Source organism: Notolepis coatsorum (assembly GCF_963971535.1).
Source record: "Notolepis coatsorum genome assembly, chromosome: 3".
NCBI classification, from domain to species: Eukaryota; Metazoa; Chordata; class Actinopteri; order Aulopiformes; family Paralepididae; genus Notolepis; species Notolepis coatsorum.
Window position 1 is genome coordinate 29,276,275 of NC_140167.1, and position 21,679 is coordinate 29,297,953.

At 43.2% G+C, this 21,679-nt stretch overlaps 1 protein-coding gene across 4 annotated transcripts in view; it reads left to right on the forward strand.

The window, feature by feature from the left end:
- The window catches only part of srrm1 (serine/arginine repetitive matrix 1), a 28,442-nt gene that overhangs the window by 5,772 nt on the left and 991 nt on the right, over positions 1-21,679 (forward strand). For 2 of the 4 annotated variants that reach the window (XM_084310548.1, XM_084310550.1), the window contains exons 3-16: positions 1,866-1,988; positions 4,471-4,641; positions 10,235-10,338; positions 10,429-10,653; positions 16,428-16,631; positions 16,737-16,859; positions 16,939-17,129; positions 17,896-17,976; positions 18,566-18,652; positions 19,347-19,479; positions 19,596-19,691; positions 19,804-20,286; positions 20,442-20,637; positions 20,879-21,043. In XM_084310548.1, coding sequence (XP_084166674.1) covers positions 1,866-1,988; positions 4,471-4,641; positions 10,235-10,338; positions 10,429-10,653; positions 16,428-16,631; positions 16,737-16,859; positions 16,939-17,129; positions 17,896-17,976; positions 18,566-18,652; positions 19,347-19,479; positions 19,596-19,691; positions 19,804-20,286; positions 20,442-20,637; positions 20,879-21,043 — 2,382 coding nt within the window. Of the gene's footprint in view, positions 1-1,865; positions 1,989-2,258; positions 2,381-4,470; positions 4,642-10,234; positions 10,339-10,428; positions 10,654-16,427; positions 16,632-16,736; positions 16,860-16,938; positions 17,130-17,895; positions 17,977-18,565; positions 18,653-19,346; positions 19,480-19,595; positions 19,692-19,803; positions 20,287-20,441; positions 20,638-20,878; positions 21,044-21,679 lie in introns of those variants that run through there. The other 2 variants (XM_084310551.1, XM_084310549.1) reach the window with 2 other exon arrangements.

Consider the following 21,679-nt stretch of genomic DNA (forward strand, 5'->3'; position numbering starts at 1 on the left):
TTTGCTGGTGTTATGATAGCATTAGCTGGAAAGATAGCTAGTTGGAACAACATCCACTTTAACGTTACATCAAATCAGATGATCGCCTGTCCTTTCTCCAGGACCTAACACTGTCCGTGACCGGCTATCAACAATAATGCACCCACGGTGAATTGTATAAGTAGCTACTGACTAGCGTTAGCTGACTATTACTAACGTTATCAAATGTCAATGCGGGAAGACGAGCTAGGTCAGTTAGCTTAGCTTGATAACGTTACCGTGTCTAAAGTTGGTGCTATTCACATAATCCAGCAATAATGGCTGCAGACCTGCAAGCAAAGTACAGCAAGTGCCAAAGGATAAGAGTCTGAGGCGGAGTTTCAAAAGAGAATGTTGAATATTTATTTTGCATCAAAAATCACAACATGAACGTTCTATCTCCCACTAGCTTACAGACTGAATAGGGTATATCTGCAGAGCCACTGAGTAGCGAGTGCAACACCGTTTAATGTCCGTGTGGATCATTGGAGTAGGGTATATCTGCAGTGCTGCAGCCCATACTCATTGATTAATAATACTAATACAAATCTATACAATCACCTGTTGAATAAATACCATTACTTTCTAGTTATGACTAAAAAAACAGTACAACAGTATCTGTTAAAAAAAAAAAAAAATATAATTTATATTTTTTTTATTTTTATTTTTTTTATGTATGCACTGGTATCGGATAAATATCGGTATCGGCCGATACCCAAAGCTTAGGTATCGGATCGGAAAGGGAAAAATGGTATCGGAACATCTCTAGTAAATAGTATTCCCATGGCTGGTGCTGGGCTGTAGCCAGCTAGCGTTGATGCTATTCAATGCTATCAACATTAGCAAAATAGCTTACCAACTGAGGTAAACGTTAAATACGGACAACGTTTGCTACAATTACAGTGGTATCCTGAGGTAACGTTGGATACAGACAACGTTTGCTAGTCGAAAGGACTGGACACACACACACGGACAAGTTAAACATCAATTAATTTATTACAACACAGGTAGTTTGAGCTGCCTCCGACCGCACCACGCGGCTATTATATTATATACGGCTTTGTACTCTCCTGCCGATTAAAATCCACAGCTCTTCCTCCTCCTCATCACCGGCTGCCTGTGAAGCTGCACTTGTGCTGCGGTGTGTGTGTCTCTCCTATCCCCGTTGAAAACTAGCGTCGGCTCAAAACAAAAGCGCAGAACCGGACACACAAGTTGTTGAAAACAACGATCGACAACACTTCCGGTCAGTTTTCAAAATAAAAGAGCGAAAAACAGGAAAGACATTTATTTTGTAAATTTTGGCACACACTTATTATCTTGACGTTTTCGATTTTACAGAAACCTTTTTTTTTAAATGAAACTAAAACGAAAAAGATCAAAATAGTTTTAGTCTGGACAAGGCCTCAATGTGATCGGGTATCCCCCTCGGTCCAGGCTACTCAAACTCCACCCGGAGTAATTTCAATGATACACAGAGTCATACACAGTCTCAAAGGGAGTGCAACATCGGCCGCATTCCACCAGGCGGTGGTATTGGACCTTTGCGATCTCAGACACATTGGCTATGGTACCACAGCCTTCCTGGATGATTTATGAATGGAAATAGCGAATAAAAGGAATAATGATCCAATAACGTATATATATATACGTGGTTGGCGTTATTCGATTGTCGGACAAACACGTATATGTATGAACGGCGCTGAATGCGTAAGGAAGACGTTTCCGGCCCATGGGGACATTAACATGTGCTGTCGGACCTTACAAATGAATTTGATTATGATAACAAACAAACAAAAAATTAAATTGAGTAAACTTGAGTTTCTGTCTCGTGTCTTGACCCCTAGGTGGACATGACGAAGGTGAACCTGGAGGTCATCAAACCTTGGATTACCCAGCGAGTGACAGAGATTCTGGGATTCGAGGATGACGTCGTCATAGAGTTCATATTTAACCAGCTGGAGGAGAAGGTAACGTCATCCCCCTTTTTTTTTACAGAAGCAAAGTGTTAAAAATAAGGGTATTGCTTAATGTGTACAGAATCAATGAAAGGTTGTAAGAAAACAAAATCGCTTTCAATAAAAAATCTGAATTTAAATCAAATTGGGGTAAGACTAACAAGTGGTATCCAGTAGTATTAGCATAAAAACAGATATGATATAACCTTGTTGTTACTGTGATGTGACAAAATGACTTTGCTCAGCAGTCTTCTAATGATGATGTGATTTATGATTTAAAAGGCCTGAACCAATATGGATGTTATACCTTGCATCAGAAGTATAGCACCAACACCTAATTAGCTCTCCTGAGCCCAAAGTCACTGAGCCCAACTCTCCCTTCACGATGCAGTGTGTGGTTTGAGGTGAGTTATGAGCAGGGATCGACAATGTCATGCTAGCGATAGACACACTTGAACAATGCCATATAATTGTCTCCTTAGATAATCTATCTACAATGCATTGTTAATGATATTCAGTGGACCCTAATTGGAATTGCACCAGTAGAAAGAAGGGCATTTTAAAATGACATACCCCATTGCTAATGGGTTTATGGCCTGATATTTTTGGAAGTCACATTTTGGCTGTGGCAATGAGAATCTGCATAATATTTCCTCAAGACTGCAGTGTGCATGTGCCCTGTTCTTATAGCCCTATAGGTTATTTGTTTCCCCATGTAAATCAGTACACTCTGACTAGTCTTGTTGTCAGTAAAGGTTTTCCCTCTGTCATATGTGCTTTGGAAGATGATAATTTGAGGAAACCATAGTAATTTATATTAAAAAAAATAAAAAAAGGCATTCCTACATAACATTGACAGTATCCTTTCCCATAGCATAGTTGATTGCAAGTCTTAATATATGATGCATAGAGAGATGTTAATTATTTTTAATGAATAACCCTCCTAGGATTCTCATTCAATTTAAGGTGCGGAAACCCAGTAAGGTATCGGTTAACTTTTTAGAATGCCTAATTTAAACACACCCCATTCATGGCTGGACCGAGGATGTATGTTGAGAAGAAATATTTTTGCATAAGAGAAAACAAATGTTTTGTTCTTTTTAGATCGCACTTATCACGTTGTTTCTCATGAAAAATATTACTTTGGTCTTATTAAATAGAAAGTCCACCCTAAAACAATTGTCGCTTAAGTATAGACTTGTTCATATTATTCACAAAATTTAAACTGAGCTCGCTGTAATATTATAGAAATAACATCTGAATTCTATTTTAGGGAGGATTTTCCTTTTTTAAGGATTCTGAACATGTAAAAAGTATCAGTTGGATAAAAAAACAAACATAAAATGACATTTAGACGATTATTTAAATAATTGATTGATCCAATGATAATTTATCAATCTAAATTATTCATTTTCATCCCCAAAACCCATTTTTATTTTTTTTACTTTTTTACATTTTAGGCTTATTTGCGTGAAATTTCTCCCATGAATGCACTTTGAAATCCTTGGTCCAGCTGGGTTGTGGTTAACTTTAGCATACTACTGCTTACTCAGATCGTGTAAGGGAAAGCAGTTGCATAAACTATCGCTTTGATTTTTATTTTGTTTGCCATATTGTTTTGGGGATAAGTTGGGAAAGCTAAACGTAAAGGGTACCGTAGCCCATAGGAAAAGGCCTGTGACCTGTGTAGCAAGAGAATTACGGGTATTTAAAAAATCATGCTTGTATCAGTTGTTGAAATAAAACCCCTTCATGCACTGTGTACTCATTATTGCTTGTTCGTCTCTTGCAATTTAGATAAATGATATTACATTAAAGCTCATGGTGGTTGAGTCTCAAGCAGTAGGGAGGCGGAAGCAAGCCAAGGGAGCTCCGTACCCCCTGATCCCGTGGGACTCACTGAAGACACCGGGACTGTACTTGCAGTGTTGGGTTTTGATGCACTCTGTATTGTGGATATCTGTTTAATCTCCTGGAGAATTAGACTGTGGGGGAGACAAGAGAACATGATGGGAGACAGGGATGCAGTGGGAGGTGGGTGTGATTCTGGTAGTCGAGACAATTTGGTGTGTTAAAAATAATTGTGGGTTGTAGCAAATACATTCTTAGAACTGTAATGATAGCATAGCAGTTGTATTGCATGCAGTGGGATGATTTAGAATTTTTATTTATTTTTTAATCATGTTAGATATGGTCTCCCCTCAGCTAGCTCACATTATCTGTTCCAAGAGGATGTGAGTAGGATTTAAATGACAACCTCAGTTTGATAGGTTGCAATGAATCAGTCCACTATTGGACCATGGTTCTTGAATATTTTTAGTCTTTTCCCCCCCAATTTTCTTTTGTGTATGATTCATTTTACATAGCTGTAGCTTAGTGAGGACCATGGGGTAGGCAGTCACCTGAATAGGACCCTCTTACCCCCCTAAGCCTTCTTGCCATGTTTAAATGTCCCCTTGGTCTTTTCTCTCTCCCCTTCGTGTGTGTGTTGCAGCACCCCGACAGCAAGATGATGCAGATCAACCTGACAGGCTTCCTGAACGGGAAGAACGCCAGGGAGTTCATGAAGGACCTGTGGCCCCTGCTGCTCAGCGCCCAGGAGAACATTGCCGGCATCCCCTCTGCCTTCCTGGAGCAGAAGAAGGAGGAGATCAAACAGAGACAGGTGAGAACCATCACCTGTTCTACTCAACTCAAAATAGACATCCTGGATGTCTCTTTTTTTTAACCCTTTCACTACCACACTACTAAATGGTTAACCCTTTCACTGCGACAATACAGAAGGTTAACCCTTTCACTGCCACACGACAAAGGGTTAAGAAGTCTTGCAACTATTTTTTTTATTTTTTATATATAACTTTATTTTTGAGCTTTTACTTAACACTATGTGGACCGTCCACGAGTTAACTCGTGATTCGATTCCACCCGTTGAGGACCAGAGCCACGAGTTAACTCGTGGCGAGTTGTTATTGTTTTATTCCATATTTATAACGCTATTAACGTCCGCGATCGACATGCAGGACCTACCCACATATTTGATTTTCGAAACATGCAATACCGGCCAGATCCGCTTAGGGGCGCCATCGCTCCACTGCAGTATCATTGAGGGCGATTGAAAAAATAATCCTTTTCACTGTCTGTGGGCGGATCATATGAGCCTCGGTTCCAAACGAAGACCCTCCATCTTTGATCCCGTTACCGAGCGCATATTTCAGCCTGGAATAATGGGGTTTATGATTAGCCAATGGACATATCGATCTACCAGATTCCGATGACTAATGACGAAATGCTGCCGGCGATCACATGGCCTGACGGTAGGATACTATTCCCCCAAATTACAGCTGGATTGGACATTGTTTTAAAACCTAATGTGATCGATCAGTGACATTGGCTACCTGAACGCACACTGTATTGCTATCAATAATACTAATCGGCGTTCCCCGCCGCCCCCATTTCATCCATAGATGCTCTGTAATAGTCCGGATGCTACGCAGTTTGTTTTATTTCATTCGTATATATACAGCAGAAATGGCGTTTGATATAACGGCGTCAACGTTTTTATCCTATTATCTAGCTCCCCAGAAAAAAGAGGAGACGAAAAGTGCGATAAACCTTATATTCACGACGCTATAAAATGACAACCAACCGATGGATTTTTATTTTCTTTAAGCCATTATGAAGGCACGGTTTATGCACTCAAGTGACAATGAGAATGGACAGATAGCAATACTATAAATTATATATATAGCTCTTAGAAAGTACATTGGTTTGTAAACAAACCTCTGTCCTCTGGCCTATAAATCGGCGCAAGACTGGTCGCCAAAGTGTTAAGCATCATACAGTTCACATTAATAATATGACAACCACCACCACAAGACAGACAGGCCAAACATGACTCACAGGACAGGACAGTGTTGTATGGTTGGGGGGGAGAGAGCTGTATTTGCTCTTGGTATGTCGGGTCTGTTTTGGTTGTGTCATGGCAGTCTTTAACCGTCCGACGGCTCATATGTTGTCCATTTCGACCAGTGTCTGTCTTATGTCTCGGCATTCATTCTCAGCAGGAATGTAATTTTTTCCATTGAGCTTATCTCTTCCACTATTCCCCTCCATGTCTCTTTGTCTGGAGCGGCCTCTTTGAGCCAGCTCCTTGTGATGGCCTTTTTACCAGCTATTGTCATGATTTTGAACAGGTACAAGTCTTTATGGTCTCCTCTGTGGTCAAACCCAGGTATATCAACTGGGGTTCCATGGGGAATTCGTAGCTAAGGATTCTGTACATTTCCTGTGTAATACTCTCCCAAAATGGTTGCACTTTATCACATAACCAGAATATGTGAGAGTGGTTGGCATTCATCTGTCCACATTGTCTCCAGCAGGGTTGTTGCCCTTTTAATTGTTTACTCTTAATTTGCGGTGTGATAAAGAATCATCACATTTTTCCAACCGAATTCTCTCCATCCTCTAGAGCAGTGGTCACCATGGTCGATCTTTGAGACTTTCCCAGTAGATCTTTCCCTGAAAAGTTTTTTTTAGATCTTTCCCTGAGTCCACATTACAGTCTGTTCTACTTTTGTTTTGATGTGAAAAGTGATGCTGCATAAGATGACTGCACTTAGCACTGACTGAGAAAGTACATATTACAGTTCTACTTTGACAAACATATTTACAATTAGCATTTTATAATGTTAATAATATGAGAGTCCACATTACACTTCTACTTTTGTTTTGATGTGAAAAGTGATGCTGCATAAGATGACTGCACTCAGGACTGACTGAGAAAGTACACATTACAGTTCTACTTTATAAAATGCTAATTGTAAATATGTTTGTCAATAATATGAGAGTCCACATTACAGTTCTACTTTTGTTTTGATGTGAAAAGTGATGCTGCATAAGATGACTGCAATTAGCACTGACTGAGAAAGTACATATTACAGTTCTACTTTTTTACGTTTTTAATGTTGGACCAAAGCATTGCATGTAATTAGAATACAGTAAAATAAAAGTAATTTAGTTTAAAGTACAATCTTGGCTGTCTTTTTCTCTCAACGCTTCAATAGGTAGATCTTGCCTTCACCAAAAAAATAAAAGAAGTGATCTTGGGCTTAAAAAGGTTGGTGACCACTGCTCTAGAGCTAGTGGATGTGTTGTGTCTCACATATAGAATGCCAATCATCCTCTGTCAAGATTATACTCGGTTCGCTTTCCCATTTCTTCTTCACATTGTATGAATTACAGTTGTTGCGAGCTTGTAAACTTTTGTACATTTCCGATACTATTTTCACTGGAGTTCGCGTATACGCCATCTCCATCATTCCCACCACCCCGTTACCACCTACTGATATCCTATTCTTGATTTCTGTATCATAGAAGTGTCGCAGCTGTAGATATCTAAACAAATTGTCATTTCCCAAGTCAAATTTTCTCTTAAATTACTCAAAAGACATGAAGTTATGGTTATCTAAAAGTGTACATATGGCTGTTATACCTCTTATCTTTCCACCCGTCAAAAGTGGCGTCCAGTGATCCCGGGACAAAACCGGGGGTCTGGGAAGGCCAAATCAGAAGTCGCGGATGTTGTTCTTCCTCGCCCTTGATTCCAGGTCAACTAACCTGTATTGTGCAACTCTGTGTTGCTCTAGACTCTCTGAGTGCGTCCGACACCTCCGTTATCCAGTCCTCCAGACCTCCTCTACTCGTTGTTTTAGGCTCTGTATCTCAGATGCGATAGTATCGAGCTTATCCTTTATGTCTTCGCTAACTCTCCTGAGCTCTTCTTTTAAGTCTGTTTTCAGTTCTTTTATCACTTCAACTATGCCCACCTGGTCCATGCTTGGCTCGTGTCCTGACTGCACGCTGGCGGCCTGCTTCTGGTTGTTTAAGCTAGCGGGAGCGTTAGCTTCGGTGTCTGTCCTTTTGTCGTCTCGTTTTTTGAATTATTGAATGTTTTTTTCCCTTCCGGTCCTTCCCTTTCTTTCTCACACTCATCTACCTTTCTGTCTTGGTTGAATGTTTTCTTTGGATTATTAAGTGTTTGAAATTCACTTCGCCCGGGAGCTCGGCTTCTTATGCGTCTGTGCCCTCTGCTGGCATACCGGAAGTCCGTCTTGCTACTCTTTAACTAAAGCGAAAGAGATCTCTTGTCTTTGTCTGTCCTTCGATTGTCTCAAGAACCGTTCATCCAGTCGACTTCACACTTGGTGGGTGTGTTGCTGAGGACCCAACAAAGTGTCTGTCGAATGTGAAGTTTATTTGATGAGCGGTTCTGGAGAAGGGCGCAAGCAGCAATACTGGCAGCCAAGCAATCAGCCCGTTCTGAACAGGCACTGCACTAGTGTCTTAAATTCACATTCACGAATAAAAAGCCATAAAACGTATTCATCTTAAATACAGTTTGGAAAGGTCTTCAATATTAATATATTGAATACTGTAAGCAGGGTCCAAGATTAACACCAAGTGCAAAATGCTTGTCAAATTAATCTTCAGCTAAATCAACAAGTTGAATGCCCTATCTTTGTATTTTATTACATTAGCATTGGGTTTTTGCTATTCATGTTCATGCTCTCAAACTTGTCCCTGATGACCACTGTATACTCTCATCCAGGGTTAGAAATTAACGGGGGCTTGGGGCAAAATGCACTCGAAAATGGACCAAATGCCCCCGAAAACCAGCTAAGGGGGGCAAAAAAAGCCCCAGACAGTTTACTAATTATATATATAATTATTACAGTGCGAGCATTTCGCTCGCATTCTCACATAAACATGCGAACCGGAAAAATCATTTACTTGCAGTGTGCGAGTGAAGATTACAAACTCAGTCATGCTTTTTTCGCTCCGCTGCTAATCGTTCAAAAACTACAAGGCCCACATTCCACAAGCCGCATAAACGCGACTGGTTTCATGCGAGAGAAATGAAACAATAACACAGTACACGCTGGAAAACAAAGTCACGGTACCGGCATAGGCAAGTTATACATTCAGAATCAGACGACGCTAAAAATTCAGCCAGCCATGAAGCCCTTCATTTTTATTTTGAGTAGAGGAATCCGGCGAGGCAGCTAATGTTATTGAGGCGGATAACGCTAGCAAAGTTAGCACACGCACACTGTGGGCCAGCCAGTGACTTTGGTTGTGTGTGCTATTGCACAGATGTGTGTCCCGTTCCCGTTTGCACACGCACATACACACAAGCACATAAACGCACACAGTAAGCCATCACTTGGAACAGAGGCATAGTGAGGGAAGGGGGGGCTGAGAATATCTGTCTATCTGTGTGTCTCTCTACATCTCTCTCTCCTGAACCTATTTCATTCAAAAGGAAGATATTGATGCACAGTAGCTATAGTATAAATTATAGCTCAGTAGCTGTAACAGAATAATTGCATTAACTATTAATTAATTCACTATTATTCAATAGCGTTTCAATTATAATGAATTAAATAATTGTATAAATAATTTTCCATGTTCTGTCATCTAATAATTAGTGCTGTCAATAGATTAAAAGAAATTAACTAATTATTCTCACAATTTTCTGTAATTAATCTAGATTAACAATAGCATTTTTCTACATAAAACCGAAGCTTGTAACAGATATTTACTTGAGTAAAATCATGGAATTAATGTAAAATCAACACAAAGAAAGTATATTTAGATTCAAAAGACTATTTTAATAGCTTTCTTTGAATACAGTTTCTCTCCCGTGAAATACAAATGTTCAACAAAACCATCAACATTGACTCAGCTAGACCTCTTTCTTATATCCGCGGCGCTAAGATTGAAGATTTTTCACTCCATATATTAATCTAGTTTAATTTATTTTAATGCTTTAATAAATTTAAATTAATCTCCAGAGTTAAAGCATTAATTTTGACAGCCCTACTAATAATATATTCCATTACCTTTCCTATCTGTATCAAAGTCAAAATGTTGTATTCGTGACAACACTACAACATACAAAAGCAGCTTGACAACCAATATCCTTTGCGTCTAGTAGGCATGGCCCAATGTGTGATTTTGGTGGTATGTGCTATTTGCACAGATGTTTGGCCCTTAGTATGCACATGCACAGTATAATCGTCACCTGTACATTGTATATTATTATTGCACTTTACGGTTACATTTGCACTCTGGTTGGATGCCAAACCTCTTCGTTGTACTGTACTTGTGCTGACGGTGTATAATGACAATACACTTTAATCTAAAATCTAAAAATTGAAATACTGGTGACATAATTTCTCCCTGTGTTGTTGCGTCAGATGGAACAGGAGAAGCTAGCTTCTCTGAAGAAGATGGATGATGAGAGGAAGGAGAGGGAGAACAAAGAAAACAGAGAGAGGGCTCAGTCTAAAAGCCCAAGGAGGTAAAAAACAACCTGTATTGTATTTCAGTATCCTTCCCTATTAATCATAGAACGTGGAACCTTATCTTTGTGGTTGCTTCATCTGCCTAGGCGGAAGTCGAGGTCACCGTCGCCACGGCGACGCTCGCCAGTGAAGCGAGACAGGAAACGAAGTCCGTCGCACTCCCCGCGGCGCAAACCCAGCCCAACCGTCGCCGCTTCCCCCCCACCAGCCCTGATGCAGCTGCCCCTGAAACCGGTAGAGCCCCAGCCTGAGCCTGACACGTCAGAAAGTGCCCTACCTGAGCCAATCATCCAGGAGGCCTCCTCCACCAGGTAAGACGACGTGTTTTTCTTTTTCTTCTATCAGCTGGTATCATAACGGGGGCGACGGTGGAAGGTTCTCTGGTTCGAGTCCTGCTTATCCCGGCAATGTGTCGAAGTGTCCTTGAGCAAGACACTTAACCCCTAACTGCTCCCGATGAGCAGGTTGGCACCTTGCATGGTTGCCTCTGGTGTGTGAGTGAATGGGTGAATGTGAGACATAACATTGTGAAGCGCTTTGGATAAAGCGCTATAAAATGCAGTCAATTTACCATTATAACGATATCTTCAGTTGACGGCAATTCTACTGACTGCAATACCACCCCACTAGTTAACCCAGTATGTCCTTTTTTTTTTTTTTTTTAGATTTTTTTCTTTGTGTTTTATCGCTTTATTTCTACTGGGCAGTCCAGTAGAGAGAGACAGAGGAGGAATGGGAGACAGAGTGGGGGGAAGACATTCGGCAAATAACGACGGGTTCGGGAATCGAACCCGGGTCGGCTGTGTCGCGGCTGAGCGCGCTATGTGGTTCGCCACTGGGGCGCCCCCAGTATGTCCTTTTTAAAGGATTGGTTGGTGGAAAAAAGTATTTTCCATTATTGTCAACTCAACACAGTCTACGAAAAGACCAAAACCAACAATGCATTTCTTCTAATTACATGTATCGTAAATTCGTAATGGGGCACATTAATAATGAACTATGAACACGGGCATTGTACTTCTTCCTGGAACTACCTTATGACATGATGGCTATTGCTCCAAGTCTGCCTGAACTGGAACTACTTCCAAAGCAATCACTGTCACGATTAAAAAGGGTGAGACTGACACATATAGATATTGTTGTAATTTCTACAACAATAGTAGTTTACTTGATTTGGATGTAAATACCCTAAAATTAAAGCTGAAGGTCTGCACTTAAAGCACATCTTGATTGTTTCATTTCAAATCCATTGTGGTGGTGTACAGAGCCAAGATTATGAAAATTGTGTCGATGTCCAAATATTTATGGACCTGACTGTAGCTCGTCCACTTAACATCACCAGTAGCCTAATGGTAATTTCCCAGACCAAATGACTGACACAGCTGCACTCACCACCTCGCCTGGACAAACTAAAAGGTCCCACTCGGTTTTGGATTTAAATGCAGTGGGCATGATCTACTAATGTTCTTAGTGTTGTATGACCGTAAATGGAAATAGTCATAGGCCAGTTACAAATCTACGCTAAGGGTTCAGTACCAAAGTAAACCCAGGAGTAGGGGATGTTCGATATTGGCTTTTTTACCGATATCCGATATACCGATATTGTCCAACTCTTAATTTCCGATACCGATATCAACCGATACCGATATATGCAGGGTCCCCCCCCCCCCCCAAAACGGAATAATTTCAGGTAATTAACATTACATATCTCTTGTCGTGGAATTAACACATTATGCATACTTTTGACAATAAATAAAATCAGAATTTGTTCTTACTTGCTTGCCTGGGTAAATAAAGGTTAAATAAATGTTTTTGTTTTTTTGTTTTTTTTTTTTTAAACCGATACCGATAATTTCCGATATCACATTTTAATGCCAATATCGGCCGATAATATCGGTAGGCCGATAATATCGGACATCCCTACCCAGGAGTGATGCATTAGGCTACATCAAAGGGTTCCACACAGTACCAAAGTAAACCCAGGAGTGATGCATTAGACTACAGCAGGGGTTCTCAAACTTTTTATACCACGACCCCATTTTATTTAGGAATTTTTTTGGCGACTCCACAATTTCAGTGCCAGCAGGGGGCGCACGATTTAGTGCTTGAATGCCCACCATCCACTTCAATGTTAGTGTTAATAACGCCTAATCTACCGGTATGTTTTAAATTATGGATTATGTGTCTAATCTGCCTGTCGCTTATCAATGACTCGTTTTCCAGTCAACATTGTCGAAGCGGATTGTTTTTTTATCGGTTCATTTCCGTTTTATAGCATTTTGAAAAGCCCTCGTTTTCAAGGAAAATAAAAAGATTCCATGATAAACGCCCTGTACTGGAATATTCTAGAACGTTGTCATTTTTCTGCCTATTTATGAATCGTTTTCAAATAAACGCTAGATTATCGATAGTATATGTGTACGTATGCACGCTATATAGGCGATCTGAAAAATCGATTCTCTGATTTCCTCAAAGCCATCGCCCACACACACACACACACATAGGGCGAACGCTGAGATCTCAGCAAATACAACTCTGATTATCCCAAGACTTGTAAAATAGATTCCTTACCTCAGATCAGATGTTCTCCAAAAAGATCATTCCAATTCCTGATCGCCATTCCAAAAATCGATCGCTTATATTGATCCACACATATTCCACGCTGTTCTGATGGTCCACAATGAATCTGATCGGCTCGGGTTACATGCCTGAGAAGTAAAATGTGGATTCCGGATTTTTCTTTTCTCATCCATTTTCATTGAGTCCATTCCAAAAGGGTGCATTACCATCTGGGAGACGATAGGGGGTGGTTTTTTCACATCTGAGCTCCTGATGGGGCTGGTTTACCAACGGGTGACTCGGTTGATGAAATATGAATTCAGATCGCTAATAAAAGAATAACACGCTAATTGTCGTGGTGGGCATTCAGGGGCCGGCTGATAACACGTGTTATGTCGTTTTGGGCACTCAAAGTGTTAATGTATAGCGTAATTTCAACGTGGAAATAAGGAATATCAAAATAAAAGCACACGTTTTGAAAATGAAATTACAGCACTGTTATCAATGCAATGAATGAATATTATCACCAAAAGCAATGGAATTGTTTCTGTATACACATTTATAAAACGAGGCATATTTAGCCAAAATATGTTGCCAGAACATGAAAAGAAAATGCGCTCACGTGCGCTTTGGCAGATATCCGCTTCTACTCTGAAAATCCGCCCTCAAAGCGGGGACACGCTTTATCAGCGCAGCATTACACAACACTGGGTACTAGGGGTGTAACGGTACACAAAAACCACGGTACGGTACGTACCTCGGTTTTGAAGTCAAGGTTCGGTACGGGTTTTCGGTACAGTGGGGGAACGTTTGGCTTTCCATGTTCCACTCAGGGGTGATGTAGTGTGCAGTAACTAATTGTACTTGTAGGGCTGTCAACGAATATTCTATATTGAAATTAATAATCGACGTTATTATTATATTAGATTGTGAAAAAAAACAGCCCCCGTAGGGTCGGGTTGGGCACCGAAAAACGGTTCTAATTAGGAACCGGTTCCTAACTTCTGTTTTTTTTTTTAATACTTTGTTAATTATTACCCTAGTTACAGTACAGCAACCAAATTAAACTATCAAGTCAACTGAAAATGTGAATAGAGTGCTCCAGTAGCACACCATGTTACCGCGCTGCGTCGCGGGACTCCGTGCTGCGTCACGGATCTGGTTGACTCCGAGTTCGATTCCCGGACTCGCCGTCATTTGCCGAATGTCTCCCCCTGCTCTCTCTCCCGTTTCACCCTACAACTGTCGGTCATGCTTGACCAGAAAAGCGATAAACGCTAAAAAATAAAGTTTAAAAAAAAAAAAAAAAAAATGTGAATAGTATGAAAAAAAATCAAAAAAAAAAAAATCTCCTGCTAAATAAGCTGTGACCTGCACCTCAAAGAATCGGAATCGAGAATCGTTCAGAACAGGAATCGATATGGAGAATCGTTATCGTTCAAATCCAAACGATGCCCAACCCTACCGGTGGGCAGTCGTTAGTGGATTTAGAAATTGCCCATTTCTAAATCGTCTCGTTTAAAACAAATAAAGCATTAACATTTGCATGGTGTACCTTTCTGTGCGTATTCATCCACAATCTATAGCTCAAGATGAAAATATTCGCAATTAATCATAAAAAATAAATAGCAGAATTTTATTTCAACCAAAAATACTTAAACAATAATGTTAGTGATAGAAGGGAACTCATTTTGTGCGAAAATGGAAAGCTTTTCAATTTCCATGTGGCAGAAATGTTACAATAGCCGATAATCTGTTTTCCCAATGATAAATCCCTATACGGGTGGACCTCGCGGGCGGTCCAAACCGACGTCCGACTACACATCCCTATAGGCCAAGTAGGGTGTCTATCAAACGGCCATCTTCGCTTTCAACCGATGTATTGGTTCAGAGACACTAAAACAGCGGGACGCCGTCAACGAGGGCAAATGCGCTGCAACGAGGTTAAATAAATATAAAAGATGGGAGCTCCAGTAGCTCACCGCGTACCTCAAGCGCTATTTCGGCGCCGGGGACAACCGTGCTCGTCACGGATCTGGGGTTTAGCGAGTTCGAATCCCGGACTGCAGCCGTGCCTTTCCCAGAGTGTCTTCCCCCCCATCTGTACCCCTTCAGCCTGTTTCTGTCGGTCATTCTTGACCAGAGTAAATGTGATAAACGCGAATGGCCAAAGTTAAAAAGAAAAAAGAAAAAAAAAATATAAAAGATTATGGTCTTCCGTATAGAGGCGGAGGAGGTAGGCGGCATGCCCTCGCTTTACCTGCCGCGCCCCAAACCAAGCGCAGTATTTTCATATACATTTACATTTAGTCATTTAGCTGACGCTTTTATCCAAATGCATGACAGTACGGTTAGTTAGGGTTAGATTTTTTTTATTTATTTTTTTTAATTCAGATAATGGTTGAAGAAGTGCGTCTTTAGTCGACGGCGAAAGATTGGACGTGATTCGGCTGTCCTAACTGGGGTGGGTAGTTCATTCCACCATTGTGGGGCAAGGACTGAGAATAGGCGACTTCTCTTTGATGACCCTCCCGGAGCTTGGATAGGAGTAGGTCTGAGGCGGCCAGAAGATGCAGAGCGTAGGGGTCTTGAGGGTGTGTAGTTAGAGACCATTGACCGGAGGTAGGCGGGAGCGGTTCCCTTTGCCGCACGGTATGCTAGGTCGAGGGCCTTGAAGCGGATTTGTGCAGCAATGGGGAGCCAGTGCAGGTCCCTAAGAAGTGGGGTGACATGGGCCGACTTCGGTAGGTTTGAGATCAGGCGGGCCGCTGCGTTCTGAATGAGTTGAAGAGGCTTAGTGGCAGTGGCCGGGAGGCCAGCGAGCAGTGCATTGCAGTAGTCGAGGCGGGAGATGACACATATGTTGGAACACGTCTGCCACTGAGAATTGCATGCTGTGTGCTACATGTCTGAAAAGGCAACTCCAGGCAATGCCCTCACCAGATGATGGGGAAAGTCGTTAATTACCCTTTCTGTATGGTGTACTTAATTTTATTTATTTTTTTCTCCTTTTTTCTTCCGTTTTTCTCCCATCCCAATGTTAGTCGTTATGCCAATTCCCAATCCCCTTCCTGGTCGCTGCGCACCTACCCCCTACGGTCGGTCTGGGAGAGTGGAGGCCATCGCATGCTTCCTCCGACACATGTGTAGCCAATCAACCGCTTCTTTTCACCTGGCAGCGCGGACTCTCACAGAGGGTGTAACGTGTGGAAGGATCACACTACCCCCCTTAGATCCTTTCCTCGCTGAGCAGGCGCCTCGACCGAACTGTAGGAGTCGCTGTTTACAACGACCAGGACACACCCACCAGCTTTCCCACCCCTAACACTGCCAATTGTGTTAGTATGAACGACCAGCCAAGCTGGTAGCAATGCCGAGAGCTGGGCTCGAACCCAGCATCTCCTGCACTAGTGGCGAGCGCCTTGCCCACTGCGCCACTTAGCCGCCCGGTGTACTTAATTCTAGGTACTACTTTGTAAGAATTAGTCAAACCTAACTTGATGTTGCATGCTCTTTTGGTCCCTAGTGATGTGGTGGTGGTGGAGGTGGTGAAAGCAGACTCTGTGACTGAAGTCAAAGAACCCTCCCCAGAAAAGGTGGTGGTGAAGAAGGAGGAGAGGCCCCGGTCACGAGAGAGGGAGAGGGACAGGGAGAAGGACGGCAGGAGGGACCGGCCTCGCCACCGCTCACGTTCCCATTCCCGCCCTCGTAGGCGACGCTCTCGCTCTAGGTAAGTCATAAGGAACCTCCGTGGCCTCTCCCGCGTGCATGTGTGGGTTTCTTTTGTGTTTTCTTTGTCAGGGTATCTTAACCATTTCCTCTCTACCTTACTCAGGTCTTACTCCCCTCGTAGAAGGCCAAGCCCCAGGAGGAGGATGTCCCCTCGTCGCAGGAGCCCCCCCAGGCGCGGGCCCCCTGGCCCCAGGCACAGACACAGACGCTCGCCGCCTGTCCGCAGGTGTGTTGCTAGAGAAATATACTTGAGACTTTGTTTTTTAGTACTGTACCGGTTCATTAATTCTGTTTGTGCCCTCCAGGAGGCGCTCTCGCTCCGCCTCGTCTTCAGGCAGCAGCAGCTCCACATCCCGGTCACCTAAGAAGGCTGTGAAGAGAACCTCCACCTCGCCGCCCAGGACCAAGCCCCTCAGCCCGTCAGCGAAGCCCAGACGCTCAGCCTCTCCACGGGTCAGGAAGGGCCGGGCCTCCGCCTCCCCATCCAGATCCTCTGGTACATAGAGCTCCCTACTCCTTATCCCCTCCCCTCTATAGATCCCCTCCCCTCTCTGTCCCATATTCCACAGTGTATCTACAGGCGGGTAATGTTCAATCTGGCCAGGCTTAGATGTCTGTCTTTAGGCAAAGATTCAGCGTATCACAAAATCCTCACGTATCCGTTTGATTCATTTCAATACTTTTTAAAATAGTACAATAGGAATACAAATGTGTTAAGTTTAGTTTTATGAACTAAATATATGAATTACCACTCGCATGAATTGTGACTTTCAATTCCAATTTTACACATTGTGCTCATCTGTATTTAGACTAATTGAAGATCTGTTCATACAAGATCTTCATAGACAACATATCATTTAGCTGTTGTCCAAGACTGTACGGTCAGCATCACATCAATCACTCTGCCTACCATCAGAATGTCATCTGATCACAATGGCTGTTTCATGTTACATGATCAGCTGCTGCCATTGTCAGGGGGATACATTCCACATATGTTAAAACAATCCAGGAATAGGCCTATCTGTGATGCATAACAGACTATGCATTTTGAACTCAGTGACCTGGAAAGTTCATCTGATTTCATCATCTGAAAACCTTGCAATGTTTTAATTGCTGGGGAAAAAATCCAGGTTCTTGGATAGTTCGCAATTGCATCAGTAAATGGAATTAGGCCAAGCAGAACTGCAATATTCCGAGACGGAGACAGAAAGTAGGCCAATGGCTTATTACCGGTTCTGACATCTTGATGACTTGATTTCCAGGTTCAAAACGAAAACCAGGTGCGAGAAATAGCTCTCCATCAGATGCTGTCAAGCCCAGGCGATCAGAGGGATCCGAGTCAGGTGAGCATCTGGTTTCTTGTGTTCAAAAGAACAGTAAGACTACTGCTCTTCAGGCTTAATCAGCTACTACCTTCAGCCCTCTCAGAAGCCCACACTCCCATCCAGACTGGGCAGATCCTCCATGTTGAAATAGATGGACTGATGCCCGGCACACAGAAAAGAGACAAATTGAAACAATGTTTAATTATTTTCCCCATTGTCACTAATTGATGAGAACATTCTTGATGACCTATTTCCTTACCCCTATTAGTAAAATACGTAAAGGTATATGTAGAAGCACCACACATTTTGTACTGTCACGAGGAAGCTAAATGACGAAAAGAAAACTGATGACAAAAGTTTCTCATGTCAATCATCCACTAGTACCAGGAAATATGTTTAGTGGGAGACCTTGCAGAGAGGAAAACAACACAAAATGTTAATTCACGATAACGTTAACAGTATGTTCTATAGAGCTGTGGATTTACTCCTAAGGCATGAAAATACTACTCTTGTTTTATTTTTTTGTGATGGGTTTGTTATTGTATTGTATGTTTGTGTCATTGGTTACCTGAGCACTGACGGCAGACTCGACTGCTTTACATTTCAGAGGAGGATAAGAATGAGAAGGGGGCAACAGCAGATTCTGTGCAGCAGCGACGTCAGTATCGCAGGCAGAATCGGGAGTCGTCTTCAGGTTATAAGCGCTATCTATATATCCGTGTTCTCTCTCTCTCCCCCTACTTCCCTTATCTCTCTCTAACCACGTCCGTGTCATCTTGGACCTATGAAGCTGTGCCCTAAGATTAGATTGTACTTTATTGTCATATTAGCATAAAACGAGATTTGGGACTCAAACTTAAGATGCAGTAGTGGAATATAAAATCACACGTAATAAAAGAGAAACATAAAATACTATACAATAAAACAATGTTACAATACTGTACAATATACAAAATAACAACAATATACAAAATAACAATCGGTGTCAGACGGTAGTGGGTGGGTATTGCACTGTGGATATTGCACTTGACGGTAGTGGGTAGGATGTTGCACAGTGTGGGAGGAGGGGGAAAGGGGGAATTATTGGTTCATAATAGAGTTCAAGGTGGTGATGGCGCTGGGGAAGAAACTGTCTCTGAGCCTGTTTGTTCTGGCTCTGATGCACCTGTAACGCATGCCCTATGGCAACAGGTCGAACAGGTGGAAGCCAGGGTGTGAGCTGTCCTTCGTAATGTTTTTTTGCTCTGTTGAGGCAGCGGGAGTTGTGCAAGTCCTTCAGGGAGGGGAGGGGAGGGGGCAAAAACCTAGGTGTTTTTTCCTTTTTTATACACATCCCGTTGACGCTACAGTACAGTCAACAACGGTGTCCTCTGCTCAATTTGTTTCAGATTCAGGGTCTTCCTCCTCGTCAGAGGATGAGGGGGCGAAGAGGCCAGCTGGGGGTGCGGGCGCCCGGAACGGTGACGTCAGGAGAAGACGCAGCCACTCGCCCAGACGGGGACACCGCGACGTCTCTCCAAGGTCAGACATGCCATTCATTTTCTCACAAGCCATTGGTTTGGTAGAAATTAAACATCTGTAACAAGTTTTCCAACATTTTTCCTCCCATTATATTTCATTATGCGTTTTCTCATCAGGAAAAGGCGTTCCCCCTCTCCTGGAGGACGCAGGCGTCGCTCCCCCTCCCCCCCCCGCCGTCGCCGATCTCCTTCTCCTCCTCCTCCTCGACGCAGGTACCCGCCCGTTCATCCTATTCCTAGACAGGTGCTATCATTTAAATGTTCTAGACATTACCGAAGCAAGAAAGAGACATGTTGACTGATTCTCCTCTGGTCCTCTCGTCAGGTCTCCCTCCCCACCTCCTCGTAGACGTTCTCCATCCCCCAGGCGCTATTCTCCCCCTATCCAGCGCCGGTACAGCCCCTCGCCCCTGCCCCCTCCGAAGAGAAAACTGTCCAGCTCTCCCACCAAACGCCCCTCTCCGGGGCCTAAGCGGCGCCCTTCCAGGTCCCCCAAGCGCAGGAGTCCTCCCCCTCAAAAGAGACGCACACCTCCCTCCTCCGCCTCTCCCCCCAGACACAGGAGGAGCCCTATGCTGCCCATTAACCGACCAGGCAGGGAGACTCGATCCCCGGTCACGGCAACTAACCGCCACTCCCCCTCCCCTGCCAACCGGAGTCGGCCTACAAGGGGCTCCCCCAGTCCCCAGGGGCGCTTCGAGACTTCCAGTGGCTCTCCATCTAACCAGAGGAGGCAGCAGTCCCCCTCCCATGGCGGCAGGCCCATCCGCAGGGTGTCCCGGACACCGGAGCCACGCAAGAACCAGAGGTAATGTTTCTGGCAAAGCAGTTTGGCAAAATGATAGAAGTACACAATATTCTTATTGTTATGTGCTGGAGCATTTATGTTGTAAATCTGTCATTACTAGTTTTTTTTTTATAAACTCAAAGTTCTGACGTTATCTCTTCTCCCCCCCCCCCCAGAGCCTCTCAGAGCCCCCTGCCTGTGAGGAGGGTGTCCAGGTCTAGATCTGCTTCCCCTCCTCCACCACCAGTAGTCCTGAAGCGGCCAGCCCCAGCCCCTGGCTCCGCCTCCCCCTCACCATCCCGCTCTGCCAGCGGATCTCCACCCCCAGCTAAAAAGGCCAGCAGCGGTTCTGCAAGTCAATCCCCCAACAAGGTAATTGAGTAACATGGTAGCATAAGCTGTACTATGTCATATAATAATGAAAGTCTTTGCTTAAATCTTGAGGCCTTTATTTGATGAGGCCTCTGTGGCAAGGTGTAGGCATTTTCCCTCCTGTTGAGTCTTGGCTCTCCTTGTCCCAATCATTATTTCAGCTATTGGGTATTGACAGTGTTGTCAATAGAGTGCACTACTGCTACTAACTGATGCTCCTTGAATCTGTGCCTTGCCTCAGAATTCGGACACAGAGGCCGGAGGAAAGAAAAAGAAGAAGAAGAAGGAGAAGAAACACAAGAAAGAGAAGAAACACAAGAAACACAAGAAGCGCAAGAAGGAGAAGAGTGGAGGAGCAGAGGGTCAGGAGAACCCAGGAATGGACGAGGACGCAGATTCCAAAAAGGTGAAGTCTCTTCTTCTAAGTGACCAGAGTCATACCTCTTTTAGATCGTCTGTCCTAAAGGATCAATAGGCGGCCGCCGATTTTAGGCAACATTTAAAATTCCTTATTATGTCTCGACTGTAATTGATGGTACTAAACAAATAAGATGTTTGACACTGAAATATAAGGGTCGGGAGCTAAAACGACATCCAATCAAACGACCAAGTCAAATGATTGGAGTGAGCAAGCTGTCTATCAAACCCTCTAGCCCATTAAAACCGGGAAACACATTTGTGTGTGTATATGCACTGCAGGCTATATAATGCATTATTAGCAGGCGTTTTAGGTCTAAATGGGCTAGTGGCACGCGCAGTTGTTGTGCGCATAACAGTTGCGCATGTACACAAAGACCTGCTGCTAACTCATCGCTACCTGTTGTAGTTCTGCTCAATCAACGGCCGCCAATCGCTCCTTTTTAATATGGCGAAATGGATCAATCGTACACTAGTATCGGCCATCAACGTTACATTTTACTTTCAATCACTTTTTGTCTCCTGCAACCAGCCATGTTATGTTTCTGTGTTGTTATGTCTTCTGCACTATACCCCCTGTGTCCTGCAGGCTCGGGTGAATGAGGTATAATTAATGCTACCTTTC